This window comes from Neocloeon triangulifer, unplaced genomic scaffold, assembly GCF_031216515.1.
Source record: "Neocloeon triangulifer isolate White Clay Creek 2 clone unplaced genomic scaffold, ASM3121651v1 ptg000004l, whole genome shotgun sequence".
In the NCBI taxonomy this organism is placed as follows: Eukaryota; Metazoa; Arthropoda; class Insecta; order Ephemeroptera; family Baetidae; genus Neocloeon; species Neocloeon triangulifer.
The window spans coordinates 4,735,133-4,761,600 of NW_026775547.1; the positions used below are offsets into that span (position 1 = coordinate 4,735,133).

General features: G+C 37.7%; 3 protein-coding genes across 3 annotated transcripts; 1 reads left to right on the top strand and 2 right to left on the bottom strand.

Annotated features, from left to right (window-relative positions):
- Positions 1-392: 392 nt before the first annotated feature.
- On the top strand, positions 393-24,803 carry LOC132193525 (histone deacetylase 4). The gene is made up of 21 exons (XM_059614248.1): positions 393-650; positions 8,849-8,926; positions 12,322-12,473; positions 15,296-15,418; positions 15,487-15,513; positions 15,637-15,768; positions 16,265-16,407; positions 18,597-18,724; positions 18,875-18,985; positions 19,174-19,295; positions 19,422-19,683; positions 19,742-19,872; positions 19,930-20,211; positions 20,340-20,387; positions 20,478-20,613; positions 20,668-21,041; positions 21,105-21,428; positions 21,513-21,896; positions 21,953-22,123; positions 22,185-22,330; positions 22,381-24,803. Exons 1-21 carry the CDS (start codon positions 602-604, stop codon positions 22,448-22,450), a joined length of 3,393 nt encoding a protein of 1,130 aa, XP_059470231.1. The 5' UTR covers positions 393-601; the 3' UTR covers positions 22,451-24,803.
- Positions 703-5,120, bottom strand: LOC132193590 (carboxypeptidase B-like). The gene is made up of 6 exons (XM_059614351.1): positions 4,793-5,120; positions 3,714-3,816; positions 3,470-3,619; positions 2,749-2,999; positions 2,388-2,685; positions 703-1,713 (listed from the first exon to the last, which is right to left on the bottom strand). Exons 1-6 carry the CDS (start codon positions 5,093-5,095, stop codon positions 1,526-1,528), a joined length of 1,293 nt encoding a protein of 430 aa, XP_059470334.1. The 5' UTR covers positions 5,096-5,120; the 3' UTR covers positions 703-1,525.
- LOC132193527 (cysteine and histidine-rich domain-containing protein morgana) lies at positions 23,437-26,442 on the bottom strand. The gene is made up of 4 exons (XM_059614251.1): positions 26,283-26,442; positions 25,792-26,134; positions 25,321-25,638; positions 23,437-25,242 (listed from the first exon to the last, which is right to left on the bottom strand). The coding sequence occupies exons 2-4, from the start codon at positions 26,131-26,133 to the stop codon at positions 24,871-24,873; spliced, it is 1,032 nt and encodes a 343-aa protein (XP_059470234.1). The 5' UTR covers position 26,134; positions 26,283-26,442; the 3' UTR covers positions 23,437-24,870.
- Between the last annotated feature and the right edge of the window lie 26 nt (positions 26,443-26,468).

The following is a 26,468-nucleotide window of genomic DNA, read 5'->3' on the forward strand; positions in this document are numbered from 1 at the left end:
AGCCCCAGCGAGAAACAATTTTCCGCCAAAGAAACCTTAAACGCGTACACGTGGCCTTGGAAAGAAAGAAAGAAATAAATAAAAGGAGAATAATTCTCGTTTTGTTCAACTGAACTTGAATTATATAACGATGAAATTGCTTGTGGTGCTTATTTGAATCTGATACGGGAGCATAATCGAGACTTTGGATTGGTTTTACGCAAGAAATCCAATATTGTTGTGAAGAGTAAAGGCCTTGTGTGTGTTTTACACGCAGAGCAGCACGAGAGCGCCGTTTATTTTGGGACGCGATTGGTGGTCATGCGTACGAATGGCGCGCGCCGATTGGCCCCTCGCGCCGACCAATCGAGTCGCTAATTGGCCGCTCCGAATCCAAATTGTGGCGAAAGCCAGTTTGGCCAGTCGTGGTGTCGTCGGCCGAGTTAATTGTTTGGTGCACACTGGTCTGCATTCAAGTGGTGCTCCTTTTGCGTCTCGCATAATCTCTCTCCGTCGGACGGACTGCGTCTCTTTCTGTGCTGTTGTTTTTCTCTCTCGGTGCGCGTGGAGGCCTCTTCGCCGACGCCACCAAATCTCAGACACTTCGGAATTTTGTCAAATCATGGCTTTAGATTACGGCACGCACTCGTTCAGATCTCATCGAAAACTGGGTGAGTTCTCAAAGGAATTACATGTAAAATTTATAATTTTAATAATATATTTATCCTTCATCGGCTTATGGTACAATTAATTAAAGTAAGCCATGATTTACAATTTGGGTAGAAAAATAGCAGAAACTTTTCACAAATTAGCATCAATTTTTTTAACTGTATCTATTTGACCGTTTTTCACAGGCTAGCAATTTGATCTTTAAGCTAACGGCGCATTAAAAGTTGCTCCAGGCGTCACATGCTTTGAGCCAAACTGGTTTTTAGGTTTGGCATTTTTTTTGTACAAACTTTGTTTGCCTTTCGGAGTGATTATAGCTGCGGGTATATTTTTTCTTCTTTGACGTAATACATTTTTTACATGTGTCCAGACAAGTTTTTTTCTCTTTAGATTTATGTCCTCGGAAGTAGTTACATGAGAGAAAGTTCAAATTAGCTCATTTCAACATTTCCAAATTAACCAATACTTTTTATTTTAAATTTGAAATATACCAATATTTTCTGAAGCTTCTATGTCGGTGTATTCAAAAATTGACAATGGTTTTGAAATTTCCACATTTTTATTTTTAACGATTATCAAGGATAGTGACAGGATGCTGCGACCGAGATGAAACACACCGCACTAGGTCCAGGGAAATTCGCATTGGTTTTTAACAAAAATTTATTACAACGTTGCGAAATATATATTATTTAAAAAAATGTAATATTTACACATACGCAGCTTTTGTACAAGCGAATGACCTTTATATAGATAACGTTTTTTCCTGCTTGCGTGCCCTGGGGAAAATATTTTACAAAATACATTTCCCAATTCTGCCAGGAAGTTGGGCAATATTTAACAAAATATAATAATATAAAGTCTGTTTTTGTGATCAAAACTAACTGCTGTTGCCGATTTCGCGAACAAAATAGAGCATCATGCTTTTCACGCCCTCCCAGACTTCTTGGCCGACAGGCTCGATTTCTGAGGCCGGAAGCACAAAACCGTATCGGCCAGTGTCAGGAAGTTCCACTGTGTAGGCGTATTTGATACCGGCCTTCTCTTTCGCCCAGTCGTCAGAACCACCTGCAAAAAAGTTGTTTGAAACAATTTGAACAAATATACAACAATAATTAAAAATTTACTAAAATAATTTAATGTTGCTGACATTTTTTCTTTTCATTTCATAGATATTTAGGTGGGTAGAAGGTGAAAATTTTAAATATCATAATTAATTTAATTTAATTGGCATTGCAAATGGTTTTAAGAAGTCATTTCAAATGCGATTTCATGAAATTAAAATTAAATAAATTTTGATTTTTGTTTTAAATAACATTGCCTCCTATGAGATCCTTCTAAAATATTTTACCTGCCTGATTAAAATAATTGAAAATTTCACAAAATCAACCTCATATCATCCCAATTATTTGGCATAATTAAAGTTAAATATTAAATGAACGTAAAATATGGACTTGATAAAAACTTATTCCACCGCAGTCTCTTGTTGATTGAAGCTTGAATTTTGTTTGTTATTTTACAACGCTAGCCACAAAATAAAACATTTTAAACTTCACAATTGAAATTCAATGGTAAATGAAATTAAATTTAAAAACAAAACTTCTTTTTGTTCTCATAAAAGGTCAGCAACCGGCAGGCGTAAGACGTGGTAATTTTTAAAAACCACAGCCGAAATAACAAACGCAGCGTGGAAGTGTTGCATTGACGTCAGCGATAAAGCCCATAATTATATGCTCTCATACCCGAGGAAACGTAAATGAGTTCGTCGGCGGTTCCCAGAAGGTAGTCGGTGCCACGGACCCTTTCCAGCGCCTCGACGCCCTGCTCTGCCAGCACATACATGTCGTAGTAGTCCTGCGGCTTTTCGGCCTTGTAGCCCCACGGCACGAGCCACACTTGGCCGTACGAGTGCATTGTGAGGTAGACTTTGATTTCGTCTTTGTGCGATAAAATAAAATCAGACACGGCTTTCGTCTCGGGTTCGGAGAAGGGTCGAGACCCGGCGTAGATTTCGCGGCACGGATTGATCGATGATCCAACCTGCGTCGAAAATTAAATTAATTAAAAACGGTTTTTTTTCTTCTCAAAATTGAAATTCCTCACTTGAGCCCAATGCACGTCGAAATTCCGGTTGGCGTCGACACCGACGCAGCCGCCGTCGGCCGACGACGACCGCGTTTTCCGCCACAGACGATCGGTGGTGTGCGAATATTCGTAGCCATCGGGGTTGACCACCGGCAGGACGTACCAGTCAAGGTCGTCGATCAGAGACGGGTGGTCGTGTCGGAATTCGACCAACTGCAGCAGCAGATAGGTCACTGTGGCCGGCGAAATCCATTCGCGGGCGTGGATTCCTGCGATATGAGTGGTTTTACAGCAATTAAACGCTTTTAATTAAATGGCGAACTCCAAATTTTAAGATAGAAACTGTTATAGGTTTTAAAAAAGTATCATTTTTCTTCTGAAAGTTTTAAAATAAATATAATTTTCTTTAGAATGGTTGCTTTCCCAAAAGAAAAAATTTGTTATAAATTTCGTCACCACAAAATAAACTCATTTATGCAAGAAAAAAAAATGCATTCCGATTAGCTCAAAGGTCTAAAATAAATTATGTAAATGCCATTTAAAGAAGTAAATGGCTATTGATATGGGGAATGAAAATAAACTTTTTGATAACCTTATTAACTCTGCTCTCGTTTTAAATATTTAAAATTGACATACATAGTTTTCATTCTATATGTTGTACAAATATTTGTCAGTTTTTTTACTTTAGTTTGAATTATTTGTGCAAACAGTTTTTATCTTAATATTTGTCAACACTCACCTCCGTCTATCCACACGGCGGGTTTTTTCTTCCCACCTGTGGAGATTTTGAGTACTTTTAAGGGCCTCCCTTCGCTGCTCTGTCCAATCACTTCCATTTGGCAGATTTCGGGATAGGTGTTGGCCAAGTAGTCGACGTAGCCCTCGATATCTGCAAGGTCAGCAGATTGCAATTCTGGTTTCAATGCGAAAGGGATCAAGTTGATCCGAGTGATTATGCGATTAAGTTGATTTTGCGGACGCACCCTTGAAGGGATGATACCGTTTCCACGTTAACCGATGGCCGCTGCGATTCTCCCACTCCTCCTCCTCGGGCTCCATGGGCGGATTTTCCCTCCTGATCGAATCCTGCGCGACAAACAGGTCGTTAATTTAATTTGAGGCCGCCGTGATTGGAGCTGATCTGTGCCAACAACGCGAGTGGCGAATTGCTGATTTAAAGCTCATCTATTCTAACAATAAGTGGCGGCCTTTGATCTTTTTATAAAGGAAGAAAACAATATAAACCCACACCAACGGGTGGGACGAAATTAGATTACAAGGCTAATTAATTTTTTCAAAGGACGGAGTACGTGCTTGAAAAGTAACGATCGCCATTAGTGCTCACAAAGAACTCAATTAACACAACAATTTCGGTCAAAATTGCCCCCCGGCTGAAATTTAAATTCAAGCTTTGTCATTGTGAAAACCAGAAATGTCACCTATGGTGGACGCGCTCTAAAAATAGTTATATTTCCGGCCGGTGCTTCTCTTATCTAAGTAAACAAAAGACTCGACCAACTCGTTTGACGTCCGAACTGCAAGAAAATTCCCCAGGTTTTTGTTTTGTTGCAATTAAAATAAATAATTTCAATCTTTTTTATCCCCTCTCATTCAAAGAAGTCCCGGTAAAATGATGAGCTTTCTTTATTAATGAGTTTGAATTAAAATTTTGACAGTATCTAAAATTTAATTTTCATTTGAAATTCTATCTTATTTTTGCAGATAAATCGTAACACGAAAGAGTTAATTTCAACAATTGACATAAAATCTCAATGATGTTTAAAGGGTCTGGAAACTTTGAAAAAGTTGAAATTTCATTATTTGAGGTGCTGGAAAATTTTACATTGACGTTATTAAGATTTTTTTAAACTTTTGAAGTCTTTTCAAATTGAAGGCAAATTTTCATTGGTTATTTGCAAGTAAAATTTTCAACATTTCTTCATCCCCGTAAATTATTTCTAAACAATCATTGAAATTTTTCCAAAATTTCCAATCCTTTATTAACTATTTCTCTCAAATTGAGATAATTAAACCAAATGAATTTAATTAAAAATGAACATACCTGGAGATTTTCAATCATGACAAAGTAGTTGATGCCTGCATTAGCGAGGCCACTTCTGACAGCGTCCCATGCGAAGGGTGCACTGAGGAGGTCCACTTGCGCCGAGCCGTTGTGCGTGGCCCACACTTGCACCCCTTCCTGGACATCCGCGAGTCGGAAAACGCTCTTTAGCTGGGCTTGGTCGGCCACCTGCACCCTCAAAAGTCGGAAGTCCTCGTACGAAACCTCCGGCAGAACGGCCTCTTGGCCCACCACGGCCGAAAGAACGGCCACCGCGGCCACCAGTCGTCCACACGAGCCCATTGTTTTTCCAGACTGAGTTGGCACGATTTTTACCGGAATATATATACACATGTCGATTGATACTTACGTCACTTAACGATAATTGTGGTGCGGGTGTTGCGTTGTACGATTTTTGTGTCACGCTCATTAAAAAAAGTTCATTGGCTTTATCGGCAATCGTCGCCAAATTAGTGCTGGCAGTTAAAACGTATTGCAATTAATTCCGAGCTCAAATCAATTCCAGCAAATTGGAAAAAGAAATTTTTTATCTTTCGCCAGCATTTTCATACATTTTCTCTAATTTAATTAAAACAATATGACTTTCTCCAATACCTGTGATTTCCGCCCACATAGTTAAAAAAATCCTAAGGGAAAAAATTATTTAGCTCATCAGAAAGCAGACTTGCACTTCTAACTTGTTTGGGTTAAGATTTATTTCTAAAAATGGACTCCTCTGCCAAATCAGCAATCAAACTTCAGTCAGAAACGCTGAAGTTGCGATTTTGCAACTAATATAAACCGTGAGGCACCGATAGCAGAAAATTCTCAGCAAAATTTAACCGCACAAATTTTCTGATGAACGCAATATCTTGAGCCGGTTCATATACATCTTTCTTGCGCCATGTACTCATGTTCCGGTCGGATTTAATTTTAAATCGAACCAAAATAGTCTGTTGTATATTTTTAAATTGTGACAGTCCAGTGGCGACGGCGCCGCATGCAACAGGGCGTTTTGAGTGCACAAGCGACGAATCGTTATGACTCACTGCACTCTCGACGCTATTTCGAGCGAGCCAGAAATTCGTGCCGTGTGTCAAGTGCAAACCAATTTCAGCCCTTGCGTCATGCGCATTCAATAATTATAACTCTCAATTTGCATACAATAATATTTTGATGTTAAGTCGGCCCATCTGATAAGGCATGATTTGCATTTGGTTTTAATTTTAAATACGCTTGAGCCCTGTTTGTGCCACTTTTTGGACGTCACAATAAGTGGTTTTTTAAGAGTAGGGGAGAATAAAAATACATTGATAATGAAATATCCTCTCCATTAAGTACAAGCAGATTTTTTTTAAAATTATTTTGTAAATATCATAGTTATAAATAACAGATAAGGAAGTTTTCTCTGTTATTTAACACCACGTAGAAATTTTTTCCAGGAACTGCTCAACGTACTTAATTTGTTATTCAGATACACTTAAATTAATAATGCGCAGTATAATGGTTAAGAATACAGTCATAATATTTTATCTTTTTATCAAAATATGACGTTTTCTATAAATTAATAAATAAAAATTCAATAAATTATTATATCTTATTTTATTTTACGTTTTAAATCATTTCATAAATTTCATTTATGTATCTTCTAATTTAAAAATTTCCTATTTGCTCAAAACTCGCAACATACATTTTTTCTTGTTGAATGCAGGGCCATATTTGAAAATTATTGTAGTACAACTGTCTCTTCACAAATAAAAAAAATTAATTTTACATTATATTATTGTCCTAATTTAGCTGGTTAAAAATATTTTGGTAATTTTACTCTTCAGAAAAATTTACTTACTGTTGAATTTATAGTTGGAATTTTAATTTTTAATTTGTATTTATTGATTGAAAAAAACCCATGTGTCCAATCTTCTCACTTATGGTTAATTTTTTTTAAATTTTTGTTTTACAAAAAGTTTCAAAAAAAAAAAAATAACTATTTTAGTATTTTTATTTTCTATTATATCAAACCACATGAACATAAATCATAAATGTTATATTTCAAGTAGAAATAAATATTTTTATATTGTAAAAATTCTCCATAAAATAAAGCAATTCTTCTGTTTTTGATGCGGGAAAATGTGACGGAAAAAATAAAAGCTCTATTTCTGCCTTGGCTGCGCAGAGACCGAAGGTCAGGCGCGTTTTGTGCAGCCGGAATTGTGAATTAACAAACAGCGTCTCATCAACAACAGTGTTGACCTGTGACCCGCGCTGAACGACCCAAACACGTGACTCACTCACTCACTACACACAATTATTACCATTTCACTGCCGCATGGAATAATTCCACTCTGGGTGTGTATTTGAAATAATTGCTCTAATTGTTTGGAGGCCGAGAGGGTCTGAAAGGGCCGATTCGCAACATTGGCGGGAAGGATCCGAGCTTGCTTTCATTTACGCGAGAGAGTCCCAACAAAACGGGGCGGACGTTCGGGAATTTCGGCTTGACGCCAGGGCTATTTTCGCGCGGCCACAATGAGGCGCAGACAATTCTACATGCTCTCTTGTACATACGCGCTCTTTCAAAACGTCGCCACCGTGATTTACAGTGCGAACTTTGCGGCTCTCAAAACAACCGACGCGCTTATTTCCATTGTCTGTGTTGTTCCTCGGAATAGCTGGCAAAAGTTTTGAACGCTGCCAAACGCCTGGGTGTGTTTTAATTATAACAATAAGAGAAAAAACCTAATTTTTTTTAACATTCGTTGAAAATTGTTAGTTAGAAAACCAAATATAAGACAAACTTGATATTGTGTTTTATTTAATTTTGTCACATTTTCAAGAATTCTTTATTGGAATTAGTGAAATCAAGTCTTTTCAACTATAGCAGCAAATTTTATTGATTATACAAACATAAATTTGGAAATTTGAACTACAATATTAATTATATAATAATTTGCTGTAAAAATTAGTTTTGCCTCTACCATTTTTGTATAGACTTGATTTGACTTTTTTTAAAGAATTCCGTCACTTCTAATTAAACAAATTATTCACCAAAATTTTTTAACAATTTATCATACAGCAATTGATTTAAACTTGTTTTAATAATCAAGCATATAAGAAGTTTCACAAAATCTGTTCACATTGTTTCTTCCTTCAGCAATGTTACACAACTATAATTTAAATAATGCTCTTGATTGTTACACGTGTATTGAAATTTTGATTAAAGTATATCAGCTAACTTAAGTAACGACCAAAGTTCATTTTTTTTATGTTACTATTTTTCTCCACTACATGTTTCCACCAATATGTAGCACAAAAACAAATTATCAGCTTTTTGATAAGTACTCCAGGTACTTAATTTCAAAAACTTAAGAATTAACTTACTTAATTGAGACTTATGAATGTGAGATTAGTTGTGAGCACTTGATTAATAATACATATTTTGAAGCCGCGTATTTTGAGATTCTGGCATAGTCATGGTTTGACCTTGCCAGGACAAGTGTTTAATGTTAATCTTACATAGAACAAGAAAAGAGCCACCTTCGCACAAACCCGAAATAGCCCACTCGCGTCAGTGTGATTTTGTCGACTTATTTTCATTAATTGCCGCGGGACTTTCCGAACGAAAACTATTTTGAGCCCCGAAAGACCTTGAGATAATTTTTATCGCTTCCCTCTCTCCGGAGGTATACATAAAATACACACATGTCCTGCAACTTTTTCTGATCAGGAACTTTACAAGTCTTCAAACCTCGTGATTGAATTTTTTGTGCGATCACGAGACGCTCAGAGGTGAAGTGGTGTGACGAGGTGGACACATGACGAAAATGGGAGAATTCGGTTGTTAAAAATATCTCTATTGGTATTTAATATAATTTTGTATTAATTTTCCTCAAGAATTGCGCACCTACTGAAGTTGCAGACCCCTCGCAGCGTTATCTTATCAGAGAATGAAAAGTCGTGTTTTGAGTAAAAATGGCAAAAGGCATAATTATAGCATAGGAAAAAATCATGCGTGCGCCGTAAGGTTTACTAAATATTTGCCTTTTTTGTTTGTTTCAGAAGAATCAGCCAGCACGTTCAGGTCGGTGGAAATCACCAGCGCTAGCTCACTTCCATACTCGCGGCATTCTAGAAAAGGTGAGTTTTTTTTCTCTGAAATTCACTTGATTTATAATGAGTAAAAATGTAAATTAAATAAATATTAAAATGGTCAAAAATTTTAAACCATTATATTTTTTCCTAAAGAGTCTTCTTTTGTTACAATTCAAAAAGATCCGTTGTCAGAATTATTTATTTGGAGCGTAAAAAGCTTTTCATCAATCCAAATTTGAATTCTATTCCGAGCCAAATTAAACTGACATTATAACATACAAATGATACAAAACTTCCTCTCCTTTGTTCTCGTTATTTTGTGTATTTTGCCCCTATTGCGCGTCTCTTTGACCCAAAAGGATGTCCCATTAGTCAGAACCGGAGAAATCCAATTTTTCGTTCGTTGTTACTTGAGAATCTTCTTAACCTCCCTGGAAAATCGACTTCTTCTCATATTTCAAGAGGTGGATGCGGAAAGAAAGTAAGTTCTCGACTTTTCCTGGAACAATATAAGAGGTCAACCATCCCTGGGACTTTTATTATATCTACGCTGCAGCTTGCTTTCGAAAAAACGGCCACTTCGTTATACAAGGGCTAAGGGCCAGTCAGATGCTTGGTTGCAACGGGCAAATGAGCCTCACTTCGCCTTCGAAGTTATTATTGTACTCAGCTGCGCGTGTTTTTGTCATTGCGTGCGTCATTGTCCGCGCCGCCCGGCATCGGTTTCATTTAGCCACCGGCATTCGATTCAGAGACAATGATCGATTCAAATCAGTTCGCGGATTTTTTTTTTACCAAACACAATTATGTGTTTATTTGGACAGCTGTTGGGCCCGCACATCAATGCAGTCCCTTCCTAGGTGACGTCGTCCGCCATTTACGTCACTCTTGTTTGTCAATTAGCCACTTTGTTTCGGTCTTACAGAAGTTTGTATTTTTCAAACCTTATCTGGGTCGACGGATCTTGCTTGCAGCGCGACCAAAGCGTTCTGGGAATCGCGTGCGTTGTGGTTGGTTTTGTAACTCGTGAATGAAGATCTGAAATAGACAAGAACATGACGATGGGGAAAGAAAACGGCATAAGTGAATTGAAGTGAATTGGGAAAAATACCTAGAAGGGCGGAATATGGTAAAAAATTTTATTAACCCGATTAGCTAACTTCGGTTTTTAAGAATTATTTCATAAATTTATCAGCTTATTGTGATTTGTATCGAATTAAGTAGCAAACTTTTCCCATAAGTATAATGAGAATTTAAATTAAAGGCCAGGTTAAAGGTTTGCCTGTAATTTTATTTTGTGAACGTAATTTAGTTGATATTTTGAAATTTTCTGCAAACAAAGCAAAATTTTGAGAGAAAAATAAAATTTATTAAACTTCCTAAGGCAAGCAATCTTTATTTTCAAAAATTCACTGTTTAAGATCAATCCAATTATCCACTTAGCCTGGGATGTTTTGATTGAAATTTCCTCTAAAAATATTAGTTAATAAATCAATAAATTGTCAACAAAATCACTTTGGCCGATTTTTTGCTCATGAGACTTACTCAGTTAAAATTAATGCCTTTAATACTTGGAGTATTTTTTCTTGTCGTAATAATTATCTTTTCTGATGGAAATTTCAAATGTATCGTGCCTTGTTCATTTATCAAGATACAGTTTAAATTTTTTTCAATCTCTTCCTTGTATTGCTAATTGCATAGCTTTAAAAAAAAACCTGATTGAACCTCATTATAAAAATTTTCATCATAAAATAGTAATTGATAAAAATCTCTTTGTGCTTCTTCATGTCTATTCAAGTAGCAAATCATTAAAAGAAATAACATTGCTACCAGATTTTAATGAACATTAAATTTTCTTTGGGGGAAAAAGTCCTCTTGTATTTTCCGATTGTTAATTTTTACAGAAAAAACGCTCTTTATTGCTTCATTTTCAGCAATAATTTTACCAGTTCCGTTACGTTGGACCTGTTAATTTTTTTACCAGCCGCAGTTGTAACTTCTAACTATCGTTGCATAATAATTACATACTCACAGAAAATAAAGCGAGATAAAAAATCAGTTCGCGTGCAAAAACGGCTCGTGCGCGCGGCCTTCCGTCGTCTGGCGAACTCGTTGATTGCGCGCAGACGGGAATGCCAGCGAGTGTTAAAAAAGTGCGAATACGTGCAGCTTTTTATTGTCAGGTTATCTGCTGGTCTCGGGTTCGTGCTAGGAACGCAAGAAGGAGGAATTTTGCATGCAAATCAAGATGAGGCCTGTCTCGCTCCGGGCGAAAAAAAAAACTCGGTCTTGTGATGAATGATCATGTGATGACTTCGTGGACGACACGCGCTTTCTGGACAAACTGGATGCGGGCTGCTAATCTGTACAATGGCGCCGGAATTGAGAGCACCTGGCTTCAATTCGCGCACGCGGCGTCACTGATATTTTTAACTCGTAAATACAGATATGACGTCTTAAAGTTTGAGTTTCATCGGCCGGCCGATTCGCTTTGCATTATCTCATATTAAAGACGTGTGAGAGCTTTTGTTGGCCCTTGGATTTGTTGTTTTTATATAGGTGCTGGATGCTGGGAACGCCAGATAAGAAATTAAAAATAATGGCACGTTTTGATTAAATCGTTGAATCAGAGTATAAATTATTGCCCCGTCGTCACCATAAGATTAATTTGAAAACAAATTCTTAAGTGGTCTGGAAATCCCTAAGCACTCTAATTATTATTATGAAATTTAGAGCAACTATACAGAAGAGGCCTTGTTGAAAGAAGGAGTTAAATAAATCTTTTGATTATATTTTTGTTGAATGAATTTTTATTGATTTTTTTGAACCAGCAGTTATATAATATTTTTTATTTTGCAACCATGATGATATCCATGAGGACGTTGCCATTATGAATAATTTTTTTTTTTTAATTCTGCAAGAAAAATTTAATGGATAGAAAAATTAAAGTTATAATTCTGGTCTAGAGGATTGAGATTTTTATTTAAAATTGAAATTTTAAAACTGAAATATTTTCGCTACTAAATTTGAAGTAAAATTTTTGTAAAAATAAATATTTAGGAATTTTGATATTTTCTTTCGATTTTAAAGGCAAAATTAATTTCTTATGTTTCCTTTATCAAATCTTCCATTCACAAGCAAAAATGTTTTTTTGAATTAAACAATTGAATCGCAAAATTATTTTAGATTAATATAAATAATGACTTTTCAATAAGTTTGATATGCAGAGATTACGTAATTAGTCTTATTGGAAGATAATGCAGTGCTCTTGTTAAATTGTAATCATTCTGTTGTCATGAAGACGAACCGTCGATATACAATTTGCAACTTCCCCGCTTCGCTTTTCAAAGCTTGTTGTCTCTCAGAGCACGCCGCGTATATAACAAAGAAAGGTTAATCGATCAGCTGCTCTCTAACGATGACGAAATGCATTGTTACAGAAATGGCCGGTGGCTCTCCGCTCAGCAGTCCGGTCACCGCCAGAAGGACCGAGCCCAATGGTCTCATGGACCCCATGCTTCGGGACCAGTATCTCGCTCAACAGATGATGCGCAACTCACCGTCGTACGCGATCCAACAGCAAATGTTGCAGGTAAAAACTTGAGCAAACTCAATGACCACAAATTAAAATCATTCAAAATGTTAAAAGCTGAATCATTATGAGATTCTCTGATTTTTTTGTCATTGCTGATTTTGGAAAGAAAAATAATTTTTTTTTTTTTATTTATATTAAAAAAAAAATCTCTTAAATAATTTAAACTCGGCTATTTTCAACATACTAAACAGTTTTTTTTTAAAGAAGCTGTTTGTAATATTTTGAATAATTTGCAACATACAATTTACTGAATTTTTTCCATTTTAATTCTTGCAGTACGTGATTGCAGATATTCTAAAAATATATTGATTTTCAAAGAAATTGAGTTCCTTACCATTTTTCAGTCGCAGTCGTTTTTATTTGACAAAATGAAAACATTTCAAACTTTTTCAATAATTTCTTGTGTGATTGTTTTTTTTTTCATTTCAATTCTTTCAGTGTCTGCGATTTCCAAAATTCAGACAAGTTGTAAATTTTGCAAAAAGAAAATACTTTCTTCTTTTGGAAACCCAGCCTCACTTTCAATTTAATTTATATAAAGAAAACCATTTCGTAATTTTTCGCAACTTTCCTGGTTGTTTGTTTTGGTTACCTCGCGCAATCCATCCAAGACGCCTCCCAAACAAGAAATTCCGAGAACCTCCCCGCCAAGCCGCCCCTAACGAGCCACCCCCGGAGAGAGTGGCTGGTGCGCTGCAGACTAGCCCCCTCTTTCATATTATACATGGCACACATCAATCTTTGATTTCGGGAGAGGGGGTGCGAAGGTTAAATAAAATTGTAATGTCCTTGACACACGAATCCATCGCCGTTTCGCACCCCCCGACCGCCCCGTCGGCAAACACACGGGGCGCGCAGTCCAATGGCGAACAAGGGGTGAGGCCCGCGTGAGTGGCATTTCTCCGCCGACCTTGAATAATAAATAATGCTGCGAGGCACATCGAATTATTCCCGACGAGGAAAACGCGACCAATTTCTTGATATTTTCTACTGCTGGAAATAACCACTGATTCGTTTTGCCACCCCTGTGATTGAGATTGCGCCTGATTTGTGCGCCGGCTTACGTGAAAGGTCACAGGTTCGTCTTTTTTTTCACCGCAGTTGCTGCTGGGTCTTTCGTTTCGCTTTGTTTTGATCGGTCCACGAAACCGTCGATCAGATTATTACATTTTTATTACGTGTGCAGCCAAACGATTCCGATCAATAATCATAATGTCGTTTCCACCATAAAATGCCGTCTTAATTCTTTCCTTTTGAAAGAGAATTTTATCAAAATGATTAAATAAAATAAAGCTATTTATTTACAAAACTTCGGTAACAAACTATTTTCCTTATTTTGAGTTAAAATTTTTCTTTTATAATTAAATCAATTTTGTATCATATTTTTACTAAATTTAAACAGAATAATAGTTAATAATTTAATATCCCCAAAAAATCGTTGATAATGTTGTTTTTTAGACTCGCATATTATGTTGAGTCAGAATGTTGTAATTTGCAAAGATCCATTATCAGAATGAACTTTGGAGTGAACTGAAAATAATAATTAATGTAGACACTTTTTTTGCCCGTCTAGACACATTTTGCATATATTTCTCAAAATCAGTAAATGTTATTTAATATTTTTTAAAGCACCACTGGTAATCTGGAAATAATTTCTTCCACGTACATTCCTTTTTTTCAACTATCAAATCTCAAGTTTTTTTCTTTTTAAATTATTATTGCTTCAACTTTCATATTTTTCTCTGCAGCACTGATCCGCTTAGGTTCACAATCTAATTTGACTCCTCTCGAAATGAAATTTATACCTGTGGCATTCGCAACCACGTTTCCCTTGAAAAAGCCAATAGAAAACGTGCGTCTCTCTCTCTTACTATGGGATTAGGAGACTCTAAATTAGATGAGAAGCCTTCCATGTGCGTCGGAAAACCTCAAGAATTGTCGAAACAGAGCGGACTCGCGCGCGCTTCGGCTAATTTTAACATTAATACCCCCTTGCTATTCAACCAGTGTCGTGGCATTGAGGTGGCGTAATTCGATAAGTTTACCGCACCAAGAGCAATCGACGATCAACTTATTGCTCTCATTACTCTCCTCATCATTAAGATATGTTCTGTGGGAAACCATCTCAAAACAAGCTGCGTGTGCACTAATAATGGAAAGTTCAAAAATAGAAGTCCTTGTGGCGTCTCTGCCAATCTACTGCCAAATTGCTTTTTCCCACTAGCAGCTCAATATTGTTTTGACAAAATGGCTGTTTGATTTTTTCATTATTTTGTTTAGTGAAATTAAAAAAAACTATTTAATTCAATTTATTTTTCTCCAAACAAGTCAGACAAGCTTTTATTTACCTTTTTTTTTGGCAATTAGTAAAAATTAAAATTCTGCAGCACATAATGTATAAGTAAGTCCTATTCAAAGCTGGAAAATGCTCCCAAAATTTAGAATAAAGTCTGAAAATGGTCCAAAGATATAAGATTATATTGTATTTTTCTTCTTTTTTTAACATAAATTGTTATAGTCGCGTATTTCAATCATATATTGCAGTGATCCATTGTCAGAATGAATTTTGGAGCAAAGTTGAACAAAATATACAGACTTTCCATCAATCTATTTATTGAAATTTTCAGACACCTTGTCAAATTCAATTATAAATAAACTGAATCATATCTTACAACATTATTTGGAATGTGCCAATCATAACATTGTTCTCAAAAATATAAAGTTATGCACATTTAGAAAGACGTTTGAAACAACGTCTGCAGAAGAAGAGGAAGCGAAAATTTGCTAGAGTTTGCGTTCATGATGCTATCTGAAAGTAGGCTCAAATGTTTCAGCTGAAGAAGCAACAACAACTGCAGCAGCAGATCCTGCACGAGCAGTTCCAGGCGCAAAAGCAGCAACTCGCCGAACAGCACGAGCAGCAGCTGCGCCAACACCTAAAGGTTTGCATCAATGATCGACCGTCAAATTTGCATGCATCATTTTAATCGCGGCCATTATTCTCTTGCAGAACTTAAATCTCCAACGCAATATAGCGGTTAGAAAACATATTATTTTATTTATCATGCTTGCCCCGTGTTTCGCTCTCCTTTCTCATTCTCAGACCGCACCTTGTGAGTTGACGTTTGCCTGCACTTTAAGCTAACGAACCGTTTTCCAGAAGCTGTGGGAACAAAAGAAGTTGGAGGAAGAGCGCGAGCGACGTGAGCAGGAAAAGCTCGAGATGCTGCGCAAGAAGGACAAACATGAGCAGAGCGCAATTGCATCCTCAGAAGTCAAACAAAAGCTACAGGTGGGTTTCTGCATAGCCTTGTGCAAAAGTTTGCAAATTTGACTTCAATTTGTATTTATAATTATAAAGAACAAACAGTGACACAACATTAAATTTAGGAATAATTTTGAAGTCTAGAATATGTTTTTAAAAGTTGTACAACTAACATTCAAAAATATTTTTACTTCATTATCGATTCAAGGTAATTAAATATGGAATTTTTTATTTATTAAAAAATATTTCTTTTAGTTAACATTTTTTTTACAAAATTAAAAAATGGTGAGAAAGAAATTCATGATAACCATTTTGATAATTTAAATTAATCGAGAATTTTCTAGAATCATATAGAATTTTTGTTGCTTTGAACTTTATCATTTCTATCAGAAACGTTTTTTCGTCAATGATAATGATAAAAACTGATAAAAACAAACTATACAGTTTATTGATGAATTTAATAAATAAATTATTTGCTATTTTTCCAAATTCTATAGTTAAAAATACAATCTTTTTCCAACAGGGATTCCTTCTAAATAAGCAGGCGGCCAAAGCTGCAAGTGCGGCCAATGTGTCCGGCGCCAACGGTGTGCGGGGTGGCAGCCCCAATTCAAACTCACAGCAGGCCAGTCAGGCAAGCTCGGCCGCCTCCAGCACCAGCTACTGGTGAGTAATTTTCTATATCTCGACTGCATCGCCAACTTTTGGCAAAACAACTTTTTGTCGGATTTCCTCGTTCTATTTCGAACCGGAAAAACGATTTGTAACTGTCGTGGTTCGCGCTAATCCTTAACTGATGTAATAATTAGTGGGACGGTCTATCGAGTGAGGTGGGTCCATTATTTTTCTTCAGGCGCTTGTTTTCGCGAGAGCAAGTCTCGGACGGTGCCAACCGGACGTTTGTGAGGAAAGATCGCAAGTGTAATCTGGGTTTAATTTTAGAACACCTTGCCTCGGTCGCTTCTATTAGAATGCGGCTGTGTGCGCAAAGAAAATTACCCGCTCGGCAGCACGCACACTGAATTTTTCCATTAATCACGAGGCCCTCCGTGCGCCAATTTTTCGCGGGATGCCACACGGAGACACTGAGAGCGCTCTAGTTTGGCAGCCAACGTGTTTCTCCATTTATTTTCATCATCTCTTGCAATATTTTTCTTGGCCCAAAGACGGAATAATTTTTTTTAATCTGGAGACAAAATATAGCGATAAAAACAATTTAAATATAGCATTTATTATTAGAAGAAGAAAGTTGATTGAATATGTCTTAAAATTATATTTGCGCAATTAAATATTAAAAAATAAAAGCATTATGAATTTGAAGAACCTTTGCTCGATCCTGATTAAATTTGATAAGGATTATTAAATTTATTCAATATTTTTTGGAATTAAATAATTGAACCATTTGTCATTAGATTTTGTATTTTGAAGAAGTTTTGCAAGTAATTGATAATTAATTTTGCTGTAGTAATTCAAACTTAAGTCCTTACTAGGTGGGGATTTTGTTTTCAAAATACTTCTGAAGGTAAAGAATAGTTCGATGATTGACAAAATGAGAAAATTTAAGAAGAAAAACACAATAATTAATTTCTCTTTTATAAACAATCATTATTATTTTTCCTCGAAAAACGTACCGATTTTTTCATTCTGCAAAATTAAACCTGATGATTGATGTAACTCATGTCAGATTTGCTCCGGTATATCACATTGTGAGTCTTTCTAGGAAATATTTATCTCTGCTTTTCGCACCACTTGGCTCGATTCTGCTAACAAGCGCGGAAATCGACCGAGTGCTGACGCACTTAATCCGTCCGCAAGTGGCTAATTTTCTGCAAAAAAAAAGCGCACAACGCACATAATGGGGGCGCTATTTTGGCCGCGAGGCAGCGCGCCTAAGCCTAAATCAACATGTGGACGTCAAACGTCGTTCGCAACCCCACACAGTGATGATATTTGCCAAACTTTGGCGGCTATTTCTGGCCGAGCGAACGCAAGTACGGGTAATATTGGCGCGCCCTCCCCCGCCGCGCGTTCGGCGACGCTCTTCGACCACCGAGCCGCGGCAGCGCAGCCTCTTCATCTTCTTCATTTTTGTTTGCCGCTAAATGCGACGATGATGACACCATGACTGTGTTTGTGTGCTTTATTCCTCTGCATGTGTTTATTCGTCGCAGCAGCCGCCCGCGATCCGCGCGTTCTATTTTCGCGCCGCAAAAAGCGTGATGAAATTATTCGGTGGTTTGGCCAATTGGAAATCCGACCGTCTCTCTTAAATTATTATTTTTATTTTGTCTCGGCGGTACAAGTGTTGCGGTTTTTGCACCCCGGCAAAAACAACGCTCGCTCTGGGAATAAACTTTTGCAACGTGCGTGCCACTCCATTATGTACCAATATGCACGTGTTTTATTTTTAGAACTGAATGAGAGAGAATGCTGGATCGTTGCTCAATTAAATATTGCAGGGGGAAATGTGTGACACACTAGTAGTGCAGCTTATATTTAAATCTGTTATCTAGAAAGTTTTTCAAATTAACATTTATACATTTGTAAGCTGAATTGAATGTTCAGAGAAGGTCAATGAAAGCGGCAACAACATAAAAATGCTAATTTATTTTACTACAAATGGAATAATTATTATTAATGAAACCTCACTTAAATTATGAAGAACGCATGCTAAATATGATATATTTGCGTTATTTTTATTTAAAAAAAAACACGAATTTTACAACATGATTACAATTAAAGATTACTTGTAAAATTAAGTAAAAATTGGACAGCAAGTCCAAATTTTGCTTAGTATTTTGTTCTAAAATATCTAAGTATAATACTATAAAATTGCATTTCCTCTTATTTTCAAGGTCTGGTATGCAACCCCCTGCGCCACAACCTGAAAATCCAGCGCCGCCACCCACTGGCGCTTCGCCATACCCAAGACCTCAAGCGCTCCTTGGAAAATATGATGATGACGTGCCCCTCAGGAGGACAGGTATGATGACACCAATTCTTGTCTTAATTTGAATATAACTGCTTGTAATTTGACGTGCAACTCAATTTGATTAATCAGCATCCTATTTTTTGCGCGTTTGTTGGAGTAAAAAAACTAACCATTGTTAACTGTTGTTGTGCATTAAAACAGCATCTGAGCCCAACCTCAAAGTGCGTCTCAAACAAAGAGTCATTGATAGGAGAAACTCGCCCCTAATCAGACGCAAGGATCGTCTTCTCAAGAGGAAATCCCAGCTCGCAAGTATGCATTTCGCCTCGTTAACTTGCATGGCAAAAAGCAATACATTCTCTCATTTGCATAACATCAATTATTTAACAGTTTATTTTTGTTTCTGTATTATTTCTAATATACAATGAGAGAAAACTTACAAATATTGTTTGTTTTTAAACACTCATATTTTAAATATTTGAAAACAATGTTCCTTGCAGTGGACGCATGCAACAGTCCTGAATCTGGTCCGAACTCGCCACCCACCTCAGCTGCAGCCGTCATTGCAGCACAGTCTGCAAGAGGCAACACGCCAATCCAGGAGGTGGGTCGAATATTCAAAGTGAGATTTTTTTATGAATTTTCAAACCTTTTTCTTATTTTTAACGAGCTCAATTTTTGTATGGTGAATAATTGATTAATTCTTGATTTTACTAGATTTTTTCAATTTTTATTATGATTTTTCCAGGAGGCTAGTTCACCGTACGCGCCGTTGGCGAACAGTCAGGGCAGCATGAATGATCTCTCCCAGCTGTACAGCAGTCCATCCATGCCAAACATCTCTCTTGGCAGACCACACGTCCCCTCGGCCTCATCAGGCCAGCAAGAGGGCATGAAAATTTCACCCCAGACCGAGGCCGAAGTGCGCGCAGCCTATGCAGCACGATACGGATTGCCGCTCACAGGACAAATGTTGCAAAACTCTCTGCCCTTCTACCCCACTCTGCCAGGTAATGAATAATTAAGTGAAACGAATGCGTTTTCTTATTGTTTCCCTAATTGACACAGTGATTGATGGAGACTACAGTAACCCATCCTCGCCGAGCTTCATCCAGAAGCAAATGCAGGCCCTTGAGCAGGCGCAGCACCAAAATCTCATCACCGCCATGTACCACGCTGGACCAATCACAGACCAACAGGTGAGATTGAATTTATTTGCAAGGAAATAATTTTATTTGTTTTTATTTTACTATCAGGTGGCCCACGCTCACCTGAACAAAGGTGCAAGGCCTCTTGGCAGAACAAAGTCGGCTCCTCTGCCCTTGGGACACCCCATGCTGCAAGGAAGCCACCCAAGTAATCTGACAATGCCCTCAGCCAACTACCAGGAGTACCTGCAAGAGAAACAAATGTATGACCAGCAGCAACAACACAATCTGCTAAAGCAGCACATTCGGAAAACGGTGCTCACCAGAGCGAGTGGCAGGAATGCTTCCGCCCAACTGGACGAAGCTGTCGAAGTTGATGATTCTGCTGAGGTGTGTTTTCTGAAATTTTTTAAATTCCTTGGCTGTTTTCCTTCTTTGGGTCTATCTAGATTTAGATCTATTAACTTAAATGTTTATTTGGCATGTGGACTTTGCTTATTTGGCTTAACATTTTCTAGGACCTTTCCTTAAATAACTCATCCGATAGCTCTTCACCTCCTCCACTGGTATGCTAATAATCCTAACATTCACTTAATAATTTAAATTAAGCTTGAATCAAGTGGATTTAAATAAGAAAATTTTAAAAATGTCCACAGGTTATAGATCTGACGGACAGAAAGAGTGAGGAAGATTTGGCTGCCAAGCAGCAAAGAGAACGTGAGCAGTATATCCATCAGCAACAACAGAGAGATCTGCTCATGAGACAGAATTTCACTTTGCAAATAAGTGAAGGTGCGTTGAATTTAAGATTTTTATTGCTAAAAATTAATTTTTGAAATATTTCAGGCTCTGCTTTCACACCACGTGCAGGCCACATGGTGCGTCCATTGTCTCGGGCCCTGTCCAGTCCCTTGGTGGCTTTGGTGCCGCAGCAACAGTCGGAGGTCATGGCCAGCAGCATGCAGTCAGTCAAACCTGGCACCGCCACTGCCCTGGCCTACGACGGCCTCATGCTGAAGCACCAGTGCATCTGCGGAGACAATTCCACCCACCCAGAGCACAGCGGCCGTTTGCAGAGCATTTGGGCCAGGCTAGCTGAAACTGGTTTGATGTCCAGGTGTCTCCGATACAGAGCCAGAAAGGCCACTTTGGAGGAAATCCAATCGTGCCACAGCGAAGCCCACGCCCTCCTCTTTGGCACCAGCCCTCAAAACAGACAGGTAAATGCCTAATTTTAATAAATAAATATTGAACCCTTCATTAAATTTAACAAAAAATTCCAGAAATTAGACGTTAGTAAGCTTAGCCAGCTGCCAATCAAGAGCTTTGTCCGACTGCCCTGTGGAGGAATTGGGGTTGACTCAGACACTACTTGGAATGAGCTTCACACTTCCTCAGCAGCAAGCATGGCCGTTGGGTGTGTGGTAGATTTGGCCACCAAATCGGCCAGTGGTGAAATCAAGAATGGTTTTGCGATCGTCAGACCTCCTGGTCACCACGCAGAGCCCTCACAAGCCATGGGCTTCTGCTTCTTCAACTCTGTGGCCATCGCTGCCAGGCAGTTGCAGCAGAGATTTGACCTGGAGAGGATTTTGATCTTGGACTGGGTATGTTGGAATTATTTTGAAAATTCAAATTAACTTAATAAATAAAATATAATTCATGAACTTGATTGAAATTAATTTTTTTAGGATGTTCACCATGGAAATGGCACCCAGCAAATATTCTACAATGACCCGCGCGTTTTGTACCTGTCAATTCACCGCCACGACGATGGCAACTTCTTCCCTGGAACAGGAGGGCCAACGGAGTGTGGTGCTGACGACGGAATGGGCTTCAACGTCAACGTCGCCTGGTCTGGCGGACTAAATCCTCCAATGGGAGACGCAGAGTATCTGGCCGCATTCAGAACAATCATCATGCCCATCGTGAAAGATTTCGACCCCGAAATCGTGCTCGTGTCTGCTGGTTTTGACGCTTGCTCTGGCCACTCGGCGCCTCTTGGAGGCTATCAAGTGTCGGCAGCCTGTTTTGGCTACATGACACACCAGCTAATGCAGTTAGCAGGAGGAAAAGTAAATTTAAATTTGTTTTTAAAAGAAAACCTCTGGTACTAATTTAACATTTGAAGGTTATATTGGCATTGGAGGGTGGATATGACCTCCCGTCCATTTGTGATGCTGCTCAAGAATGTGTGAAGGCACTAACGGGCGAGGAAACTAGTCCAATGCGCGAAGAGGAATTGTGCAGATCACCCAACCAGAATGCCATTGATACTCTGCAGAAAACAATTGCCATACAGGTATATAGGATTTTGTGCTTAATATTTTTTTAGGAAAACTAAGTCAATTATGTTTAAACAGAACCCCCACTGGCCGTGCATCAAGAAATACGCTCACACAGTTTCATGGTCAGCCATTGAAGCGAGCCAGAAGGAGAGGGATGAATCAGAGACTGTCACGGCAATGGCGAGCCTTTCCATGAAGCAACATGGTGGAAGCACAATTCAGTAAGTTGGAGTGAAATTCGAAATAAAAAGATTTTAATTCGCATTTATAGGATACCTGCACCAAGTGAGAGACAGTGCACCCCTATGGAAGAGCCAATGGATCAAGATGATGCCAAGTAAGAGCATGCAAGTTGAAAGGTGCATCTTCAGCAATGCTTGATCTCAGTCAACGTTTCACGCTGGGCTGCAACCCAACTGGGCAGCCGATTGAAATAATACAATATTATTTTTCCACCCCGCATATACACAAGGCCGAGCCTAGATAATTACGAAAAGTTCTACAATCTCTCAATTATCACGTGGAAATCAATCAAATGAAGCTGACAATCTACAGCCCTGATATTAATCATTGCAAGCAGAATGAAAATTTGTCTTGGGAAATTTCGGAACCCTGTAATTCCAAATTTTTTTGTCGCTCGTGGAGAGGCAACTACAGAAAAATTTATGTACACAAAGTTCAAAACAATTTGAAATTTTTACCAAAGTCAGTTACAGCTCAATTGAGATGTTTATCTTGTTTTGATTTTACAAACTATTCAATTATGGTGAAAGTCAAACTCGGCTTTAAATTTTATTACATTTTATATTAAGGATAATATAGAATAAGCGAGTAAAACATATTGTTTGTGCTTAACATAAGGTGTAATTGTAAAACGTGTTTAAAAATGCAATTTTTATCAAAGTGCAGGCCACTTAAAATTGAAGTTGAGCAAAAAAGTATATATAAATATTTTATTTTTATTAAGGTTTGTTTAAAAATGACCAATGACTTTATAGTTTGCTAGCAGTCAAATCCTGCATAATGATCCTTTCAAAAGATCAAATTTTGAAATTAACAGACCTCTTCTTACAACATGTTTTGATTTCTGTGAGCTGCCCTCTAGCTATTTAAGAATTGTTGAATGATTTTGTTTCTTTTCTAAATAACTTGGTTTGATAGCCAAAAATTTTAAGGGAAAACCAACCAAAATTGACTTTGGTGTGAACTGCTCAATTCACTTCATTCCATTATTATTTCACTCGAGATTCAAGAGGCGCCATAATTAAATTTACAAAACTCTGTGTCAACTCCTGAAACTAACACTTGTGTGCTTTTGTTCTCTTGAGTCTTGAGGTAGGGATTTGTGTTGCACACCACTCTGCACTCGATTTCAAATCTGTATAGGTGCATCATACATGGAATTGAAGTTAAAAAAAAGTGCAAAATTGGAGCTAAGCTGTTCTGTTTCGTTTTTTGTGAGGAACATGTCGCTATATATTATTGTACTGTTATTGAGAATATTGTTCATGAAGCTGTCAGTGTGATATCAAAATTATATTTGAAGTCAAGAGCCTACGAATCGACATTAAACTGAGCTCACTTCAACAGAAGTTTGAGCGTAATTATTTAACAATTAAAGAAAGCAAGACCAAATTTGGAGTCGGTCCGTATTAAAAGGAATATAATATTATGTTGAATGTTTCAAGTACATGCATTGTGTTGTCAATAAATGGCATTATTCATGTTTAAGGCAATTGTTATTAAAGGAAGAAAAAAATGAATGTTATGAAATGGAATATATTTGTACTATGAATGTGATACAATGCACAGAACATGCATTTATTTTTATGTAAAGCATTTTGGGAAAAGTGTTGCAAGGGTTTAGAATTTGGAACGGTTACTAGTTTTCGCGATCTATCAGGAAGAATAGTCAGATGAAGCTGTTTTTTTAATGCAAAATTAAATCAAGCGCCGAGTTAATTCACACAATGTTAATTTGTGTTATGCAGTGGATCAGATGAATTTGAAATTTATTACATATTTTTATTTTCTTTACTCAATCGTGACTTGTTGGTTGCATATTGTATGCTATATTATATTCTTAATGAAAATGAGATGACTCCTGTGTACATTAGCAGAGGAAATTAATTTGGTTTACATATATTATATATATACAATTAATAAATTGAGCATGTATTGTGGGGTGTGAAATTACACAACATATTTGACATTCCTGCTTGTTATAGTAATTAAACAAAATATGCAACAAATGATACACACATCACCGATCACAAAAATCATGTGTTGAAATGATGGATTGTATTCTGTATAATTACCAAAATGATAAATCTGCAATTGGTTGCATATATGTCTGTGTATGATGATTACAGTTATATATCTTTACATTTAAATATTATCGAGTATGTCACGTATGTTATGTTGCTTGCTCTTCTATCAGTGTGATGTAAAAATGTTGCCTTGGATGTAAATGCATTTGCTGTTTGCAGGAGGGTTCACGTTCTTTGCTCGATATATTGTCAAACTGGACAGGAAGAGCAAAGAACCTGAGCTCAGGCAGCAATATTGGAATGGTTGTTTACTCTGGAGTAGAGAAATAAAGTCATGCCCCAATGTAAAAAAATCAACTGTTCATTATTTCTCTGCGGAACTTATTTTTTAAGGAGGAAAAAAGAATAAATTTTTAGTGAAAGAGTTTTGATTTATTGTTTCTTGGCCAATTATATATATATTATGTTATTAAAAAATCATGGTTACTTTTTCACAAATCACTGAGGTCAACATTTTCCAAATCTTCGTTCAATAACTCATCCACGGGCTTGGCAGGTTCGGGCTTTTTCACCTCCTGAACTTGCCTAGGGATGAACAGTCTGCTCCAAGAACCAGCTTCGGCTTTACGCAGACTCACCTCCAATTTTGTGCCCATCATGCTGGCAGTACTTTGAGTCACGTCAACGACACCGCCCAGTTCAATGTCCAGGTTGAAGGAACCGCCTTCCTCCGGGAAATACAGGTTGATAGTCAGTCGTACTGGGCTGAGCTTCACACTCGACTGGCCTGGGTCGTACTTCTTAGCATAGACGGCCACTGCGACATGCGTGCCTGTCTGGTGCCAATCATATCTACACTTCACCTAAAATTAGCAAATAAAGTAATAAATTTTTTATTTTTAGAGGTAAAAAAGTCATTTGATTGTTTAAAGTTGGCTCACTTGTGATTCAACGCTCCTCTTCTTGTCCCAACAGTGCCTTCCAGTTTCACAACCCTTTTGCTTCAAAAACTCGTCAAAGTCGCTCGTCCTCTTGACGCAGCACGACCAGAACTTCATGCCTTCGTGGAAGATCGGGAAGCCTGGATGGTAAAGGCACAGTCCTTGGTCACTGTGAGGGCCTTCGTACTGTTCCTTGCAAGAATTGTTTTTGCACGAAGTCCCGACCGGAGGCACCACGAAGGGCATGAAGGCGTCGGCCAGGTCTTTTGCCTGTGACTGCTGCAGCTGCTTTGCCTGTTCCACCAAGGCTGGAGCAACCTGAAGAAATAAATGAAGTTAAAATAATCTAAAATTATTGCAAATAATTATTCTAGTAAAATTAGGAAGTTATGTACTTGTTTATGATTATTTTGATCTATTTGAAAGAATCGTATTCCAAGTTAATGCTGGAGATTCCATCAAGTTGCAAACCTTAGGTTCGATGATGGCTTGTGGGCTGTCAAAGCCAGGCCGGGCCATGGCCACAGGGACAGGAGCTCTGTACTCGATGACCTCTTCAGCGGTTGATTTGTCCACAACTGGCTTCTCCTCCACAGGTTTGACTGGATTGTGGAAGGACGTGGCGCAGCCTTTGTAGTTGAGGAACTCGGTGAAGTCCGTCGACTTCTTGTTGCAGCAAGACCAGCTCTTGTAGGCATCGTGAAAGACCGGCGCCCCAGGGTGAAAAGTGCACGAGTCCTCCTTGTTTTCGCTGGGATCAAATTTCTGGCCACAGCCTTTGTTGTAGCACATCAGCAGTGATTCCGTGGCCATGCTGCAATTAGCGAAAAGGCGTTAAAATTCAGAACAATAATAAAATTACATTAAATTTTTCATGTAAATTTTCAATTCAGGAAAATTGTTGTGCGGCAAAATTGACCTAATTTGATGAGGATATTGGTTTAATTGAAATTAAAACCTACCTGGAGACTTCTAGAGTGGTGCAAAATTAAGTCTAGAGTTGCGTGGGCTTGGTCAACACATCCAAGCTGCAGAATTAGCAAAGGAAATTCGCGAAATTTCTATTCCTTTTCCCTATTTTAACATGTGCAGTTGTTTCTCACAATTCAGGTAGTGAATGTAAACAAATTAAACAATCGGTAATAAAA